The sequence below is a fragment of the Caretta caretta genome, chromosome 5 (assembly GCF_965140235.1).
Source record: "Caretta caretta isolate rCarCar2 chromosome 5, rCarCar1.hap1, whole genome shotgun sequence".
NCBI lineage: Eukaryota > Metazoa > Chordata > Testudines > Cheloniidae > Caretta > Caretta caretta.
The window spans coordinates 5,787,310-5,803,358 of record NC_134210.1 but is presented as its reverse complement, the minus strand read 5'-3'; the positions used below and the strand labels follow the sequence as shown (position 1 = coordinate 5,803,358).

At 55.0% G+C, this 16,049-nt stretch overlaps 1 protein-coding gene across 2 annotated transcripts in view; it reads right to left on the bottom strand.

Annotated features, from left to right (window-relative positions):
* Window positions 1-16,049, bottom strand: part of NOL6 (nucleolar protein 6) — a 74,030-nt gene that overhangs the window by 56,721 nt on the left and 1,260 nt on the right. For both annotated transcript variants that reach the window (XM_048849812.2, XM_048849816.2), the window contains exons 2-15: window positions 14,693-14,914; window positions 12,976-13,092; window positions 12,281-12,460; window positions 11,203-11,371; window positions 9,980-10,114; window positions 9,239-9,402; window positions 8,368-8,488; window positions 7,852-7,910; window positions 7,422-7,523; window positions 3,979-4,094; window positions 3,255-3,432; window positions 2,447-2,569; window positions 1,126-1,274; window positions 229-304 (exon numbers count right to left, since the gene is read on the bottom strand). In XM_048849812.2, the coding sequence (XP_048705769.2) occupies window positions 229-304; window positions 1,126-1,274; window positions 2,447-2,569; window positions 3,255-3,432; window positions 3,979-4,094; window positions 7,422-7,523; window positions 7,852-7,910; window positions 8,368-8,488; window positions 9,239-9,402; window positions 9,980-10,114; window positions 11,203-11,371; window positions 12,281-12,460; window positions 12,976-13,092; window positions 14,693-14,914 (1,911 nt within the window). The remainder of the gene's footprint in view (window positions 1-228; window positions 305-1,125; window positions 1,275-2,446; window positions 2,570-3,254; window positions 3,433-3,978; window positions 4,095-7,421; window positions 7,524-7,851; window positions 7,911-8,367; window positions 8,489-9,238; window positions 9,403-9,979; window positions 10,115-11,202; window positions 11,372-12,280; window positions 12,461-12,975; window positions 13,093-14,692; window positions 14,915-16,049) is intronic.

Genomic DNA, 16,049 nt, shown 5'->3' with positions numbered 1-16,049 from the left:
AAGGATTATGAGACAGCCACAGAACCAATTAATTTGCTGCACTGGCTCAGGGCCTCACTGAGTGTTCAGACAGGTACATTTCCTGTCCTTTTGTTAACCTCAGCATCTCACAAGTAGCAAGCCAGGAGTCTCTAGGCCCCAGAGCTACACCCCTCACACCCTGCCTCCTTCACAAACGCCAGAGAGAAACCTCCTGCGCCAGCCCTGGGATTTTAGACAAGACCTCACCTCTCGCCCAACTCTGATCACAGACTCCAGCACAGCTCCTGTGTAGCAGATAGAGGATTCAGGAATATCTGCATGGCTACAAAGACAAACCAAAGCAAGAGGAGCTGTGAGATGCACGTGGCCCCACCCTCGGAAGTCCAACCTCCTGCAGAAATCCCACCCCCCCATCACCGGTGAGCGCCTGCTGGAGCCCTGGGAATTCATCACCCAAGGAAGGTTACGGTTACGAGATGGTCACTTCGTTTCTCCCCCGCCCAGGACAAGGCATTATCAGGAACATACCCAAAGGAGCATGGGTTCAGAACCACTGGAAGAACTCAGAGAACTACAGGCTTGCTGAGTTCACAGCCAAACCTCCCAACCTGCCAGTGGCACTGCAAGCTGCAGCTGCTGTTCTCAGATCTCTGCGGGGCGGGGCACGAAGGGATCAGTAGAGCCAAGGGAAGCTTTTAGTTCCGGGCGAGGGTCTCGTTTTTGGACACTAAGCCTAAATTGCCAATTGCAGGTGTTCAGAGCACTGGGTGGATGAACACCCTGCACGGATACAGCACCTGCCATCTTAAGATCTCAGAGAACTTTACAAGCAGGTAAAATCTCCCTTGTAGAGATAAGGAAACTGAGCCACGGAAGTGCAAGGCGACTCCCCCACCGCCCTAAGGTCACATAGATCCAGTGGCAGAGCTAGGAATAGAATCCAGGAGTCCCTACTCCCAACAGCCCTGGCTGTATCGATGGGGTAACGGTGGCTAACTGATGTCAGCGTCCTCAAGTCTCAAACCTCACCCAGTTACCCCTATCCTGAGCCCAGTAACTTGTGTCTGAGAAGAGTGTAATCAGCTGACCCCCCAGCTCCATAGTGCTCCTGACCAGGCAGCACGGCGGTCGCACCCTACTCACAGACACAGCAGGTGCTTGACAATCTGCTCAGGGATGAGGCGCTTCTGGCACATGGTTTCCGCGCCCCATACCACGGCCTCGCAGATAGCGCCGTCCTGGAACCGCCTTAGCTCAGACTTCTCCCCCCAGAACTTCCGGAACTCGGCAGCCTGCGGAGAGAGCGGTCAGAGCATGGCTTGGGGGAGCAAGCCGCGGATGCGAATGCAGCCCATGGCGATTGCAACTGCCAGCTCTTACCACCTCATGTCTGGTGTGGGTGTCTCAGGCCAGTTCCCTCTAGACAGGCATTCAAAAGCCACCCCTCTATCTGGCTGCCAACCTTGTTAGCAAGGCCCTGGAGATGGAACGCCCCCCATCCATGGAGGCGGGGCCCCTCCTGGTCATGGAGACACAAGCTGGCAGGGCACACATGGAAAGCTCAGACTGTGCCCTGGGGCACCGCAGCCACTAAAACGGACTGATCAGAGTCGGGCACACAGGGGCTTGGTAGGCAGAAAGAGCCTGCTAGGGAGTGACCACAGCCCTCAGACCTATTCCAGTGATGCCCCAGCGCCCCCGTATGCCCAGGATGTGGCTAAAGCTGATGCAGCAGAGACCGCGCCCCCCCCAGCCCGTGGAACTGCTCAAAGGCCTGAGGATTTTCCCTGTTGTTACGTCAGAGTCGGGTCCGATCCCGATCCCTGGAGCGGGGTGGAGGAAGAGACCAGGTGCAAGGTCTCAGTTCAGCTCCATCGCTCCTCTTCCGGACTCATCCCTCTGAGTGCATTGTCCCCTCTTTGCATCCCTCCCCAGGCATCCCCTCCTCCAGCACAAACACACACAGTGTATTGCTCCCCGCACCTTAGCTCTGCCTCCCCCTATCGCCACCCACAAACCGATAGCGAGGGCTCGGCTCCCCTCTCTGCTTTGCCACTGCTGCCAGTCGCCGTGTCCGATTTCCCTTCCCGACACCTTGGCACTTCCTACCAGCCTGCCCCTACACCGGGACGGTGCTCCCGGTAGACACCCGCAAAGCCGCCACGCCAGCCTCCTTCCGACCCCTCTTTAACTGGCCCTTGCTGCAATGCCGACAGACTACTCGGCAGCCAGCGTGCTGGGGCCGCTGCTTAGCATGACGATCGTCTGCCATCACCTGCTCCTCCACCCGCATCTCTCTGCGGTCTCTGGTACGTGCGTCATAAGCTGCTTGTGCCAGAAAACCGGCTTTTGTTAGCCCTTTGTTCAGCACCTAGCAGGACAGAACCCTGAGCGAGGCTTCCAGAGACTACTGCAATGTAAGCGCCACCCTCCCAACCCTGGGTAGGAGCAGCCTCGCCCTCACCTCTGGTCGATCTGCCTCTGGTCCCTTCTCCAGAATACTAGTGGCAAACTCAGGGGTGAGCAAGAGCCCGAATGACAGGTGTCCGGCATCCTTGTGCTTCGGGGGCTCGGCGCTGATAGGCCACTGGGGAGAAACAGGAAACACAGCATGAACGGAACCACCTTTGGCAGAGCGGCACCTGCCCGGGCACCACTCCCCCTCTACTGGGTAGATTCTCCCCAGCCGTGCTGCTCCCCAGAATCCCTGCCCTCTGGGGCCAGGCAGGCACGGCAGCCATGCACTCAAAACCTCTCCCCCATGCAAGAGCCCCATACCAGCTTCTGCTGTAGTGCTGCCAAGCAGCGGCTTGGTCATCCAGATTAGCTACAGCCCAGCAATGCAAGTTCTTTCACTACCCCCATCACCAGCGGGTCTCAATCCCTGCCTCGAAGGGACCCCACCGAGAGAGGGAAAAGGGGGGTGCAATCCCCATGGCCTCTCTGCTGAGACCACCAAGCCAGGACAGCCAGGAACTAGACGGAGCTCCACCCGAATCGGTCAGCAAACAGCTACAACTTTTGACCCTGGGTTGGATTTGAACCAGCAGCCTAGATGCGAAAGGCACAATAGGCTGCACCCCCAGCCCCCTGAGCTAGCCAGCCCCCTCTGAGAGGGGCACAGGGCAAGGACTCTCCCTTCCCACCTTTCCCCAGGCAGTACAGCAATGGAAGGAGTCAGGAGGCCCGAGGGAAGAGTCGGCAGGAGAGGGAGCTATCAGAGAAGCAGCTGCTGCGTTACACAGGAGGCTCTGAGAAGATGGGGGGGTTACCTGCGGTGCCTGGGGCAGGGAGTGCGTCAGCAGCAGCACCCTCCCGGCCAGCCCTCGCGCCAGCAGGGAGGTGACGAAGGGCAGGGCCGCAGCTACGTAGTTCCCGCCTCGATCCATCAGCTCATTCAGCAGCTGCATCTTCTTGCAGGCCCCTTGCAGCTTGGAGACGTGCTTCAGGCTGCAGTGAGGGAGGAGAGAGCCTCAGTCACCTTGGGAAACGCCCCTGGGCTTCCCCCTGCCAAGCCACTTCAAGACAGTGGCACCTGCAGAATGGTCCCACAGTAGGAGGGATGCAGGGAGGGGGTCACGGGCCAGGAACTGGGCCACAGTCAAGGGATCAAGTGCACCCAGCATCATCCAGCTGGCGAGGTAAAGTCTGATACAGCGTGGACCAGCTAAGCTGGGATTCCCAGCTCTCTCCCAGCGTGTACTGGAATTCCCAGCCCTCGTGGCTCCGGGGAGATCAGACCCTGAAATGGCCACCTAGGCTAGCCAAACCAAACTGCTGGGATGTGTGCATAGCACACCCTTTCTGAGGCGGGGGGAGCAGGGTCTGCAGGGGGAGTGGGAGGCAGCTGGGGGGGAGGGAGCAAATGATGACCTGAGTTACCGGGCCGCATCTGCGCTGCGCTTTTGCCAGCATCCCGTGCTGAGCTTGGGACAGCCAGTTGCTCTCTGACTAATCCCCCGCACACCGTCCCCAAGCCACGGCAACCAGACTTACTGGAAGACGTGGTCGAAGGTCCTGATTAGAGGCTTGGGGGTCATAAGCAGCAACTGGAATCCATCCACCGTTCGGTCGTCCAGGACTTCCATCGAGCGCTTGGCTTCGAACTGGACCTGAGGGAGGGGCAGTTGTGAACGGAGGATAGGGGAGAGTTCATTCCACTGGCAGCCTGAGCATAGGTCCTTCAGCACCCAAGAGCACCCTGGCTGCCCAGTCATCTGCAGCCCAGCTGCAACCCACACCCCACCCCGATCTGGGAGGAGCCCAGAGGTAGTCCTGGCTCTGAGCCCAGCCAATCCTCGGCCCCAGATCTCACTGTTGGGCAGGACGAACCCTAAATAAAATGACTCCAGGGTGGAGACAATTAGGCTTAGGAAGGAGAAGGCACAAGGTGCCTGTGCTGAGCTCTCACATCCATCTCTAAAGCATCACACACAGTTCTGGGGCTAGAACCAGGAACAGCCGTGCCTGGGGAGCGGGACCCGGATCCCTTATCGCGTCCAACGGTGTCTCTGCGTGGCCAGCTAGAAGCAGCAGTTCCCCCTCCCCTGTGACTGGTTATCTTGGGCCCCGGACACTGGCCTCACATCGCCCTGGGGGGTGGCAGTATGGTCTGCACCTCGAGGAGTTCAGAGCGGTTAATCTAGAGACGTTCACCAGTACTATATACACTTTAAAAACCTACAGAGACAATTTTAAATAACGGCCCTTTGCCCTAGGAGCCCAAAGCAGCTTACACAACACTAGTAATAGAAAGGAATCGATTCACCCACACCACTGAAATGCAGCCACCTCTGAGGTGGAGCACAGCAGCTGTTTAAATGCAACATACCTGGGCATGAAACCTACAGCACGTAGGGAATTCCAACTAGTATAAAATGCTGCCAGATGTCAGCTCAGCACCACAGGCTATGGTGAGCACAACACACCCACCTTCTGCTGTCCACACTGGCTTCCCCTAGAATTGCTAATCAAGTTTAAGGTCTCGGTCCTTGTCATCACAGTGCTCCATGGCCTGGACCCAGGGTACCTAAAAGACCATTTACAGCTCCAGGACGAAGACCGTGGCTGACAACGTCACTCCTCTGGCACAATGGAACTCTCACTAATAAGGGTAAAGCTCGTCTGTGCAGGAGACGGAACCGTCTCTTGGGGTGATCAGAGACAGCAGAATGAACTGCCCCAGGAGCTAAGGACTATCACAAACATCACCACTTTCCACTCCAAGAGCAAGGAGCAAGTTTTTGATCTGCCTTCTCCAACATGAACATAAGAACGGCCACAGTGGGTCAGACCAATGATCCATCTAGCCCAGGATCCTGTCTTCCGACAGTGGCCAATGCCAGGTGCAATGAACAGAACAGGGCCATTTTGAGTGATCCATCCCTTGTCGTCTAGTCACAGCTTCTGGCAGTTGGAGGTTTAGGGACACAGAGCATTGAGTTGCATCCCTGACCATCTTGACTAACGGCCACTGATGGGCTTATCCTCCCTGAACTTGGACAATTCTTTTTTTTAATCTAGTTATGCGTTTGACCTTCACAACACCCCCTGGTAACAAGTTCCACAGGTTGACGGTGTTGGGTGAAGAAATACTTCCTTGTGTTGGTTTTAAACCTGCTGCCTGTTAATTTCCTTGGGTGACCCCTGGTTCTTGCATTAACATGAAGTGGTAAATAACACCGCCCTATTCATTATCGCCACACCATTCATGATTTTTCCATCTATGTGCCTCTCTGTTTCCCTTAGCCCCTCTGGCCTCAGGCACAGGTGCTGGAACTAGGGGTGTGGGGGGTACTGCCACACCCCCTGGCTTGAAGGGGTTTTCATTATACACAGGGTTCACAGTTTGGTTCAATGGCTCTCAGCACCCCCACTATACAATTGTTCCAGCACCCCAGCCTCAAGAGACAGTCCCATGTCTCTGAGGGCTAAGAGGTGCTTGCAGTGTATGAACATAAGAATGGCCATACTGGGTCAGACCAAAGGTCCATCCATCCCAGTATTCTGTCAGCCAACAGTCACCAACGCCAGGTTCACTCCCTCTGGGGCACCTAACAGGTAATGATCAAGTGATCTCTCTCCTGCCATCCATCTCCACCCTCTGACAAACAGAGGCTAGGGACACCATTCCTTACCCATCCTGGCTAATAGCCATTAATGAACTTAACCTCCATGAATTTATCTAGTTCTCTTTTAAACCCCATTATAGTCCTAGCCTTCACAACCTCCTCAGGCAAGGAGTTCCACAGGTTGACTGTGTGCTAAGTGAAGAAGAACTTCCTTTTATTTGTTTTAAAGGTAACTGTACATGCTGCATTCGGTGCAATAGACGGGATCGCTTCCACTCTACTGCTGGACTTCTGCCTAGATTATTGTCACAGGTCGCTAGGCTCAGCATACAGCGCACACTATCATTTTTAAACACACACACACACACAGAGCAAGCAAGCACGCACACAACAAACTACCAGACAAACTCACCCCCAGGGTCACTCAGTCGCTCCTCCTTCACCTGGAGAACTCCCTCGCAAAACCCCTGCCCGCTAGCTCCTCTGGTCGCTTTGAAGCCAGCTTCTTAACCCCGTTCTCCCTAGGTTAGCCCCACTCGTCATGGGATCCTAAAGGGGTTAAGGATCAAGGACAGCAGGCTAGAGCCTCGTTAGTGAGCTCTCAGCCTAGGCAGCCGCTTGGCTCGGCACACGCCGCAAAAGGTGCATTTAACAGCAGCAACAACAAAAACCCTAGCAAAACAAGACACTCCACCACACACACTGCTCACTCTGGGGAGAAGAGGAGAGACCAGCCAACACACGACATGCTAGTCGCATTGCTTAGTGCGCTACTGGAAGGCTTTCAGATGCTACGGTGAAGAGTGTGATATGAAAACCGACAAGGAATGGGAGAAAACACAATAGGGATAAGGGGTAGATGCTCATACTCCGATCCCAGCTCCTGTGAAAAGTACCTAAGATCTCCAATGACCACAAGCAGGCAGAAAGCCTGGTTCTACACGGTGTCAGAAGACAGCACTTTAAGCTGTACAGCAACCTCTGGAACCATGCTGGGACACTCACTTGATAGGAAGAGCACCACCTACAGAACCCCGTTCCTCTGAGGTCTCCCATCCCAGCACACACAGGGCCTCACCCTGTTTAGCTTGCTGGGCAGGACACAGCACAAGCAGCCAACGCACAAGCTGCATCCTTCCTACACTTGCTTGTCTGTAATACACTACAGCTGGGATAGAAAAGCCTCTGACTCTGACAGGGGAAGGGGCATCCCAGGCAAGGGGAAATTGGCTCCTAGTACCAAACAGGCCTGTGCCAGGACAAAGCCACTTGGCAAGACCAGTCTGGAAACAGCAGGCAAAGGGAGCCTTGGGAGGAAAGAGGGAGGCGAGACTCTATGGGGATGCCCATCCGTAACACTGCCAGTACCTGCTTGTACTTGCTAGCGGTCATGTCGGCGCAGAGGTTCACCAACCCCGAGGGGTCCACAAAGACCACTTCAAACGCCTGGTGGAAGTCGGCCAGGGTGGGCTGGAAGAGAGAGCATGCGGCTTAGCACGCAGGAGTAGCACCCACAGAGATACACGCAGCAACAGACTCTGCACCACCCAGACCCTTAGAGTAACAGCAACTCGCAAACGCGGAGCACAGCCCATGTGCCATGCAGGCCATTCCCCTGCACAGCACAGTGGGTAGGGGGGTATTTGCATCCCTGGACAGAGAAGACAAAGCACGGCGGTTAAGTGACTCGTCCACAGGCATACGCTGAGTCAACAGCGGAGCCAACAATAGAACCCAGGTGCCCATACCCAATCCTAGCCACCGGACCACGCTGCTGGGAGCCACACCTGCTCCTTACCAGCGAGCTGTCTGCGTCCTTTGACAGGCTGATCCCAGTTGCACTCAGGTCCGAGGTAGCTGCGAACAAAGAAAGGGTCAGTGCTCTGTGCTGGGGGGAGTTTATCGTACCGCACCCCAGGACTGGGTTCTAAAATACTCTCCCTGTACAGCCATTTAACCCTGCGGGTGAAGCTCAAGGCTGCACTTTGCTGTAAGTTTCCAGACCATCAAATCAACAGGACTGTCGTGGTTTCTTAACTCTCTCTCTAGAGATCAAATCACAGGGCATCATCCTGCCTTCACCCTAGGGTGGGAGCTACAGAGGATCTGGCTGGTCTTGCTCAGAATTCTTACCAGTCTGTCATAGGACATTTAACTGGGGATCCTACAGGGACAGAGGCACATCTGTCCTCCAGGCCCCTCCAAGCCCAGCCTTGGCTGCGTGGCACACTTAGGTTTACGCGCCAGCTTTACACCTTTGGGTTCTAGGTTCGGCTGTGATCCAAGCCAAAGGTGCTGCCATCGGGGAGCTCACCCAGGAACTGCAGAACGCTCCTCAGCACCTGGTAGCCGCTCATCCCCTGGCTGATCTTGTGCTTAGCCAGCAGGTAGACAACCAGCATGGAGGCCATGAAGCCGTTGAGACACCCCAAGCCCTGTTGGGAGACAAGACACAAAGCTAGGGCAAGCTCCAGGCCTGCCCCGGAGTCACAGGCTGCCTTGGCAAATGCAACGGCAACTCCAGAGAGCCCAAGAGCACGCAGCCTGATTCCCTGCAGTGCCAGGCTCAGCTGAGTAACGACGCCAGCTTCGGCTGCCCTTCCCCCAGCAGTGCCAGCATGGGCACCCTTGCCTCTTGGACTGCTCCAGGGATCTAAGCGCCTTTCATCTCCTGTGGCTCGAAAACCCCTTCCCCAGGGAACCAGAACAGCCAGCAAGGGAACGTGGCAGGGCCAGGCGCTGACGCCAGAGACCATCACTGGACCCTAGACAGCAGACAGAGGGCCTGCCTGCCCCAGGGCGACACCCTGCAGTTCACACTTCCCCAGCCAGGGGAGCGAACCAATCGCTTGGACTGGTCTGAATGGAGCATCATGAGATCTTGAGGGACCAGACAGGGCCAGGAAGCTCAACCTCAATGGGCCAGCGACCTTGCACACCTTCCATTCCTATCTACAGAGCAGGAACCCGGGGGCAGGAGGGAGCTATTGGAGATCAGCGGGGAGCATACCAAGCTGGTGTGCCTCCCACACACACACCCCAAAGGCAGAGCGGGCCGGGGACAACGTGCCCCCGGTCCCTTCCCCACTCCTCATGCGGGAATAAAAGAGGCCAGGCCCCACACACACGCACGGGGGTTGCAGGGGCAGAGCCGAGCAGGCCAGCCCATCCCCAGACGAGGCTACCTTGCCGAGCTCCCGCTGGTGCAGCCAGACTTTGAGGAGGGCGACTCCGTCCCTCATGCCGGGGAAGTCGGCTCCGGCGCCAGCGAGGAAGAGCAGGTTGGACTCCAGCCCCGTGTCGCAGAGGATGGAGTTGTTGTAGTGGGGAGTGGGGGACTCGGCAGCTCCTGGGGAGGGAACAAGGCAGCCCGACCCAATCAGACAAGTTACTGGCACTTTTAACCCAATCGAACCCTCCACATCCTTCTCAGTTAGAAACTCCCACAGAACCTGCAGCGCCACAAGGGGCTGGCTGCAGAACGTGACACCCCTTGCACCGGAGGACGGCAGCGGGGGCTGGCTGCAGACTCGAGCTGGTGCTGCCTTGTAGCCTTCCCAGCTTTGTGGGGTGGGAGCAGCAAACTGCTGTTCCCCCATCGTGGTGGGAGAAGGTCTTAGCCAGACTGCAGCGAGCAGGGAAAGGAAACGGTGCAATGCGAGGGCAGACCCTCCGGTGACTTGATGCCCCTATATGGGGTGTACTGAGCCCACTGACCAGACAGGATCCAGCAGGGAATGCTAGTGGGTCCAGAGACCCAGCAGGGACCGAGAAACCCACATACACACTCCCTCTCTCTGTTGCGGGCTACACCATGACCCCACCCTGCAGGAAATTCCGCTCCCCTCCCCCCCCATGGCCTCTATCCCAGGATCAGCCACGCACCCAGCTCCCGCACACCCCAACTCTGAATGTCCCAGCCCTACCTTCTCCAGGGGAGCCCTGCTCCAGGAACCAGGCCGTCCGGACGTTGTTCTTGCTGGGGTACAAGCGGCTGGGCTTGAAGAAGCCAGGGGCGGGACAGGCATAGAGCCGGACAGTCACCAGCTTCTCGTCTTTACCTGCAAGCACCAAGGGGGAGCGAGGTCAGAGAGAGTGACACAGGACAGGGGATTAACCCAGGAAGGGGCCAACACCCCCTTCTCCTTAGAGGGACGAGATCATCGACCTTTCCCTTTTACTCCTTAGAGCTCCCAGCAGGAGACGGAGACATTATCGGTAATGAGGACGACGAATCAACAGCGCTGACGATAACTCCTCCTAGTTGCCCCTGCCCAAGTCTCCAGCCACCCCGAACTCCCATCCCCGGGAGGGGCCAAGGGAAGGCACAGAACAACGCATCTCTCATTCACCTTTCCTAGCACCCTCTCGTCCTGCCCCCAATGCTCCGCCAATCGCCCCTGGCTCTCCATTGCCGGACTTTGGGCCTGCAAGAGCAGGCCCTCAGCTTGCGACCCATGGCCAATGCGACGCCTGGCAGCGACCGTCACACCCAGCAGCGACGGCCCAACCCTAGGATTAACCTGGCTCCAAGGCCGGGGTGGGCCTCTTCCAGTTGGCCTGGAAAGAGTCATGGGCACAGAGGATGCTGCTCAAGCAGCAAGATAAGAGGGACCAGACGGGGTGCATCAGTGCTGCACACTGTGGCATTTCACTGGAGTCCCCACTGTTCTCCAGCCCTTTGCTAATGCAGCCAAACAGACTCCTATCTCCTGGAGGACCCAGGATGACACTGGAAGGCCCATTCCCGCACCCCCGAATGCTTTGCCCAGGTGCCTGGGCTACTTCCAAAGTCTTCAGCCCCCAGAGCAACCCTGTCCCATTAGTGCCTCTGCGCTGCCAGTTCCTGTTGATCGCTCTTGTCTGTGAGGCCAAGCCCGGCTCCCGGAGAGATTCACATCAATGTCGATTCCAGGCCAGTTTTCTTCCCAGCACCATGTCCTGTGCGCACAGGTACCAGTCTCAGACCCTTGGGCACAGCCCTGCCAGTGATATGGGGTGGGGGTTGCAGCAAGCACGCAGACCTGGCATTGCTCGATGTGACAGCACCACCGAACTATGCAACTTCACTGACAAGGTGAGAGGAGCCCTGGGGATCAGGAGGCCCTAGGGGAATGACGGGTGGGTGGGGAGTTCACAGACATGGTACCTTGAGGCTGCAGGAGCAGGATCGGCTTGAGATGGTTGCTGTTCATGTACGTGAATCGCACGCTGCCAAAGAGCTTTTCCTTGGAGAGGTGCTGAGCAATGTGGGCCAGGTACAGGGCTCTCTTCCGGTGGTATCGCTGGTTCAGGTTGTCTTTGTCCTGGAGGATTGCCTGAGCAAGAAGGGGACAGAGGAATCATCTCTGATGCTTCCAGAGCCCAGTTCAGCCCAGCACACATGCCCCTCTCTCCCCTGTAGACATGCAGCCACCTCTGGGGTGAGAAAGTGACAGGCAGAGAAACAGCACTGCAGAACCAAGAGCCATCCACTCCAGCTCTAACAGTGCCAGCAAACTGCAGCCAGCCTGCCAAGCATTAGCAGACCGCATGCCTCCTGCAGGGAAGTGCAGAGCTATTCGGCTGACTCACCCTGACAGCCAGCCCAGGTGGGTCACTTTAGCTGAAAGCCAGGCACATAAAAGGCAGAGTCGTTCTGAGGAGTGAGCTGAAAAGAGGGACAGGAAGTCCTGGCACACGAAGTGCTCTTATGCGAGTTCTTGGCATATAACCTACTACAAGTGCAGGTGAATGGTGCAAAGGCTTCACCTGCTCTTTGACACAGACTCAGGAGCAGGCCAAGGGCAGGCCACATGGTGGCTAAGGAAGCCAGATTAATGCCAGTGAGTTTGGGTGCAAAGGAAATGCCCAGTCCCTACCCAGGCAGAGGGAGCAGAGAGGAGAAAGGGACAGGTTATGCTGGAAATCAAGCAGCAGGAAGCTTTGATCTGGTTAGACTGGGAAAAGCGGGGACAATGGAGTCCCCGTGGGATGAGGTCCAACTCCCTTAACAACTTCTGGCACGAAGCAAGGCCTGAGACTGATGTATCATCTGATCTAAGCCCTGAACGGTAAGCCTGGCACATTAGATAGAGAATCCGGGACCTGCATGCACTGGGCATCTTTACCCTGTGAAAGCACTCAGCGTAAAGCTTCTACAGGACAAGACATCGGCCACGGAAGGAACACGGGAAAAGTTGTGGCACCACACCAACCCCACGCCTACCAGGGGTGCTTGGACTCACCCGGGGCATCGTCACTGCCAAGTCCACGTTGATCTCCGGCTTGATGCATGTGCCCAGCAGGTAGCTCCCCACCACCGTCACCGTGGCTGGCGGCAGGAAGCGGAACTTCCCCTTTACGCTGGAAGGCACCTGGAGGAACGGAACCTTCACATCCTTTGGGAGCCAGGACTGGTTGGCGAGCTGTGGAAGGCAGGGAGGGAGGTGAAGAATAGCTCCAGATCCCAGCAATGGCTAAGCTCACCCAGGTACGAGCAGGGCTCTGCCAAGTGAGCTGGGACTCGGTCACCCACCAAAATACTGCTCAGAGCATCAAAGGGCGAGTGTAGGACCCTGAACCAAAGGCCGTAACTCAGTGGCTAGACATGGGTCCTGCAGGGATTCCCCCTTTGTTTCACAGTCCTCTCTCCTGTATTCCCTATCATATGTATATATATCCCAGCCATGATATCCATGGACCCTACAGCTACAGGACCCTACAGGGTGGGGAGGGCAGGATCTATGCACCCCAGAAACATTCTCCGGAGGGGGAGCAGCAGTACACCCAGCAGGGTTGGAACCACTGCACCACTCGGCTGAGTCATAATCATGACACGTGAAACACAAAGGGCAAAGCCGGTTGGAAGTGGCTCATTGCCAGCCCTGCTCGTTTGTAAGCAGACAGCCCCGTCGCCTCCCCCGGCCGCCCCAGGACGTACATCGGTTTCCAGGGTCTCTGGGACAGCACTCAGCAGGGTGTTGATTTCGTGGAGGAAGGCATCGATCTTCTGCTTCTTCTTCTCCTTTAGCTTCACCTCCTTCAGCAGCTCCTCGATCTGCAGAGAGAAGGGGAGACCGTGAAGGGCAGCCTCAGCAATGGAAATCACTGCTGACTTTTATCCTGCCCTTCGAGGGGGATTCCCAGTCGGGACCAGGGGGTAACGCTCTCTGTAGGGTAAGACGGGAGCTCCCAGCCCCTCTCAATGACTCCTCTATGCCAGGTAGGTTTCTCCAGCACCCGGACATACGGGTAATATGGTTGCATGATACCAAATACGAATTATTCTCCTCCAAAGGGCATCCTCCACTGGCCAGTGGTAATTCATGTCGGTCCCCGTGCTGCTGCTAATTGCTAAGCTGCACAAAAACTTACAAATGTCAGTTCCCTCTTGTTCGATGCTTAGCCAGAACAAACGGGTTCAACTGACATCCGTTTCACTGTGGCTGGGAAGGGTGAAGGGAAAGAATCCCTGCTACAGCAAAAGACACTGCAGCATCCAGGAGCTAGGCCTGAGAGGTAGGTGTGGGCTTGCCTGCCTAGCCATCAAGCTGGCACAGAACGTGGCTGAGAACTGCTCCTCTTCAACTGAGGGCGTTTAAGATCAGAAGAGATCCTCAGATCATCTACCCTGACCGCCTGTCTATTGCAGACCATTAAATTTCACTCACTTAGCCCTATACTGAGCCCAATAACATGCATATATACTTTTCAGTTTTCCAACCAGGGTTCATGCGGGGTTTGAACCCAAGGCCTCTGAGACCATAAACACAAGACAAACTGCTTGGCCATCAGGCCATTTTATCTAGCTCTGCAAATTCTACAGCAAATGCACATTCCTACACTTCCAAAATGATGTCCAATGCCTCCCCACCCCCAACAGGCAAACGTGTCCCACCCACACCCGAGGCATCCCAGTGCACTATCCACAATTCCAGGCACACATTCAGCACTCACTCATAAAGTCAAGCCAATGTCCAAAGAGCAGCCAAAATCAAGGGCCTCCCCAACCACCTTCTTCCCCCAAATGGAGGCCCTGATCCTGCAATTAGGTTCCCCTAGTGCTGACCCATGGGACATTGCGGAACCCCAACAAGAGAAGCAGAATCCAAAGCTCGGGACCCTGCACTTCGCTTGACGGTAGAAACGTGCAGATAGAGAGGGCTCAGCAGCAGTGCTTCTAGCAGGAACAGTCTTGTGATATCATCATGAAAACTACCATCTCAGGCACAAAAATCTATTTAAAAAATTCGGATCCCCCAAAATTAAGGCTTTTTTGGCCAAAATTTTCATACATTTTTCAGCCAGCGCTACTGTCTACCCATCATGTTGCAGGTGAAGAATCAGAGAATCGTTTGTTCACCCGCTGAAAATGAAATCACCCCAAATGAACAAACCCATCAAATTTCCTTTCAGTGCCGCCGCCAGAGGCTCAATGTTGTTATCCCCATTATACAAACTGGAGAGAGGTCAAGGGACTCGCTCCATGGTTGGGGCCGAACTGGGACTGGAGCTTGGCAGTTCCCAGTGCCGTAATCCACCTGCTGCTTCCCAAGCCTCCCCAATTCCCAACACACATTCCTGGCTGGAAAGAATCGGGCTACCAGGTCAAATGCAGCACAAAGTGGATCCCATTTGACTCCCTGGCTTCTCCTGACCTGCAGGCGAAGAAGGCTGGAATGGAAGAGGTTCTCCGTCTCCTTCAATTGGTTCAGCTCCTCATTGGTGGGCAGCTTGTACAGATCAGCCCGGCTGAGTTTCACCTGTTTCACTACACCCTCCGGAGCTGAAGCCCTTTTCCTTCCCTGGGCTTTGCCTTTCTTGGGGAGATCCTGATTCTCCTCCTCTGTCTCCATGTCTCCCTCCGCATTGTCAAACACCTGTGATGACATAAACAAGCCGATTAGAAGCCATGCAGATCTGATCATAAATGCCACTGGGAGAAAGCATGAGTCACCAAAGCAGGGTCAGTAAGAAACCTCAAGGTTGGGTGGGATTCAGCCCAGTTCCTAATGGGTAAGGGACCTTAATACCCAAGCCACCTCCAGGACTGGCACCCACAGACCCACCATAGAATAGTCTAGGACTAAATGGGCCATGGAGACTGAATGAAAATTCTCTGCCTTACACAAGAGGTTGAAGCACAGCGAACATGAGATGGAGAAGCTGGCACTCCCCCGGGAAGGTAATTTATACACCCCATCAGACTATCAATGTCTTTTACTTCTTACCCACAGCCTTGCCCTCTGAAAAGTGCTTTACAAACAAAAACACCCTTGAGAGGTCAGTAAATGCTATCCCCATTTAAAGAGGGGGAAACTGAGGCACTGAATTTAAAAGAAGAGTCACTTCAGACTGTCTTCCCTATTAGTGCTCCAGTAGAAGTACCTCTGAAACGTTCCTAACTCTGAACAAAACGTTACGGTTGTTCTTTCTAAAGCTAAGAACGGAACACTGATTTAACACAACTTTGACACTTTACTATACAGAAGAAAAATGCTGCTTTTAACCATCTTAAATTTAAATGAAACAAGCAGAGAAACCGTTTCCTTACTTTGTCAACTCTTTTTTTATTTAAACTTTCCTTTTATATTTTCAATAGTTTACATTTAACACTGCACTGTATATTTTTATTTTTATTGGGGGGAGGGGGCCGAGCGCGTCTCTGCTGCTGCCTGATTGCGTACTTCCAGTTCCAAACGAGGTGTGTGGTTGATCAGTCAGTTTGTAACTCTGGCGTTCAAAACTCTGAGGTGCCACAAGTTCTCCTGTTCTTTTTGAGGCTCTGCTGTACATGTCGCAACTGTGATCACGGTTACTCAAGTTAGAGGAAAAACAGCAAGGAGAGGTTTTAGCTGGTTTTCTTTCTGCATTGGCCAACTGTGCGTGTTGTGTGTCTGTGTTTGGATACCACAGTGCTTAACCACTTCATACATTTTTAGTGTCTTTAGTGATGAGGTAGAACAGTGCTGTCATCCTCACCGTACAGATGCAGAACTGTGGCACAGAGAGACT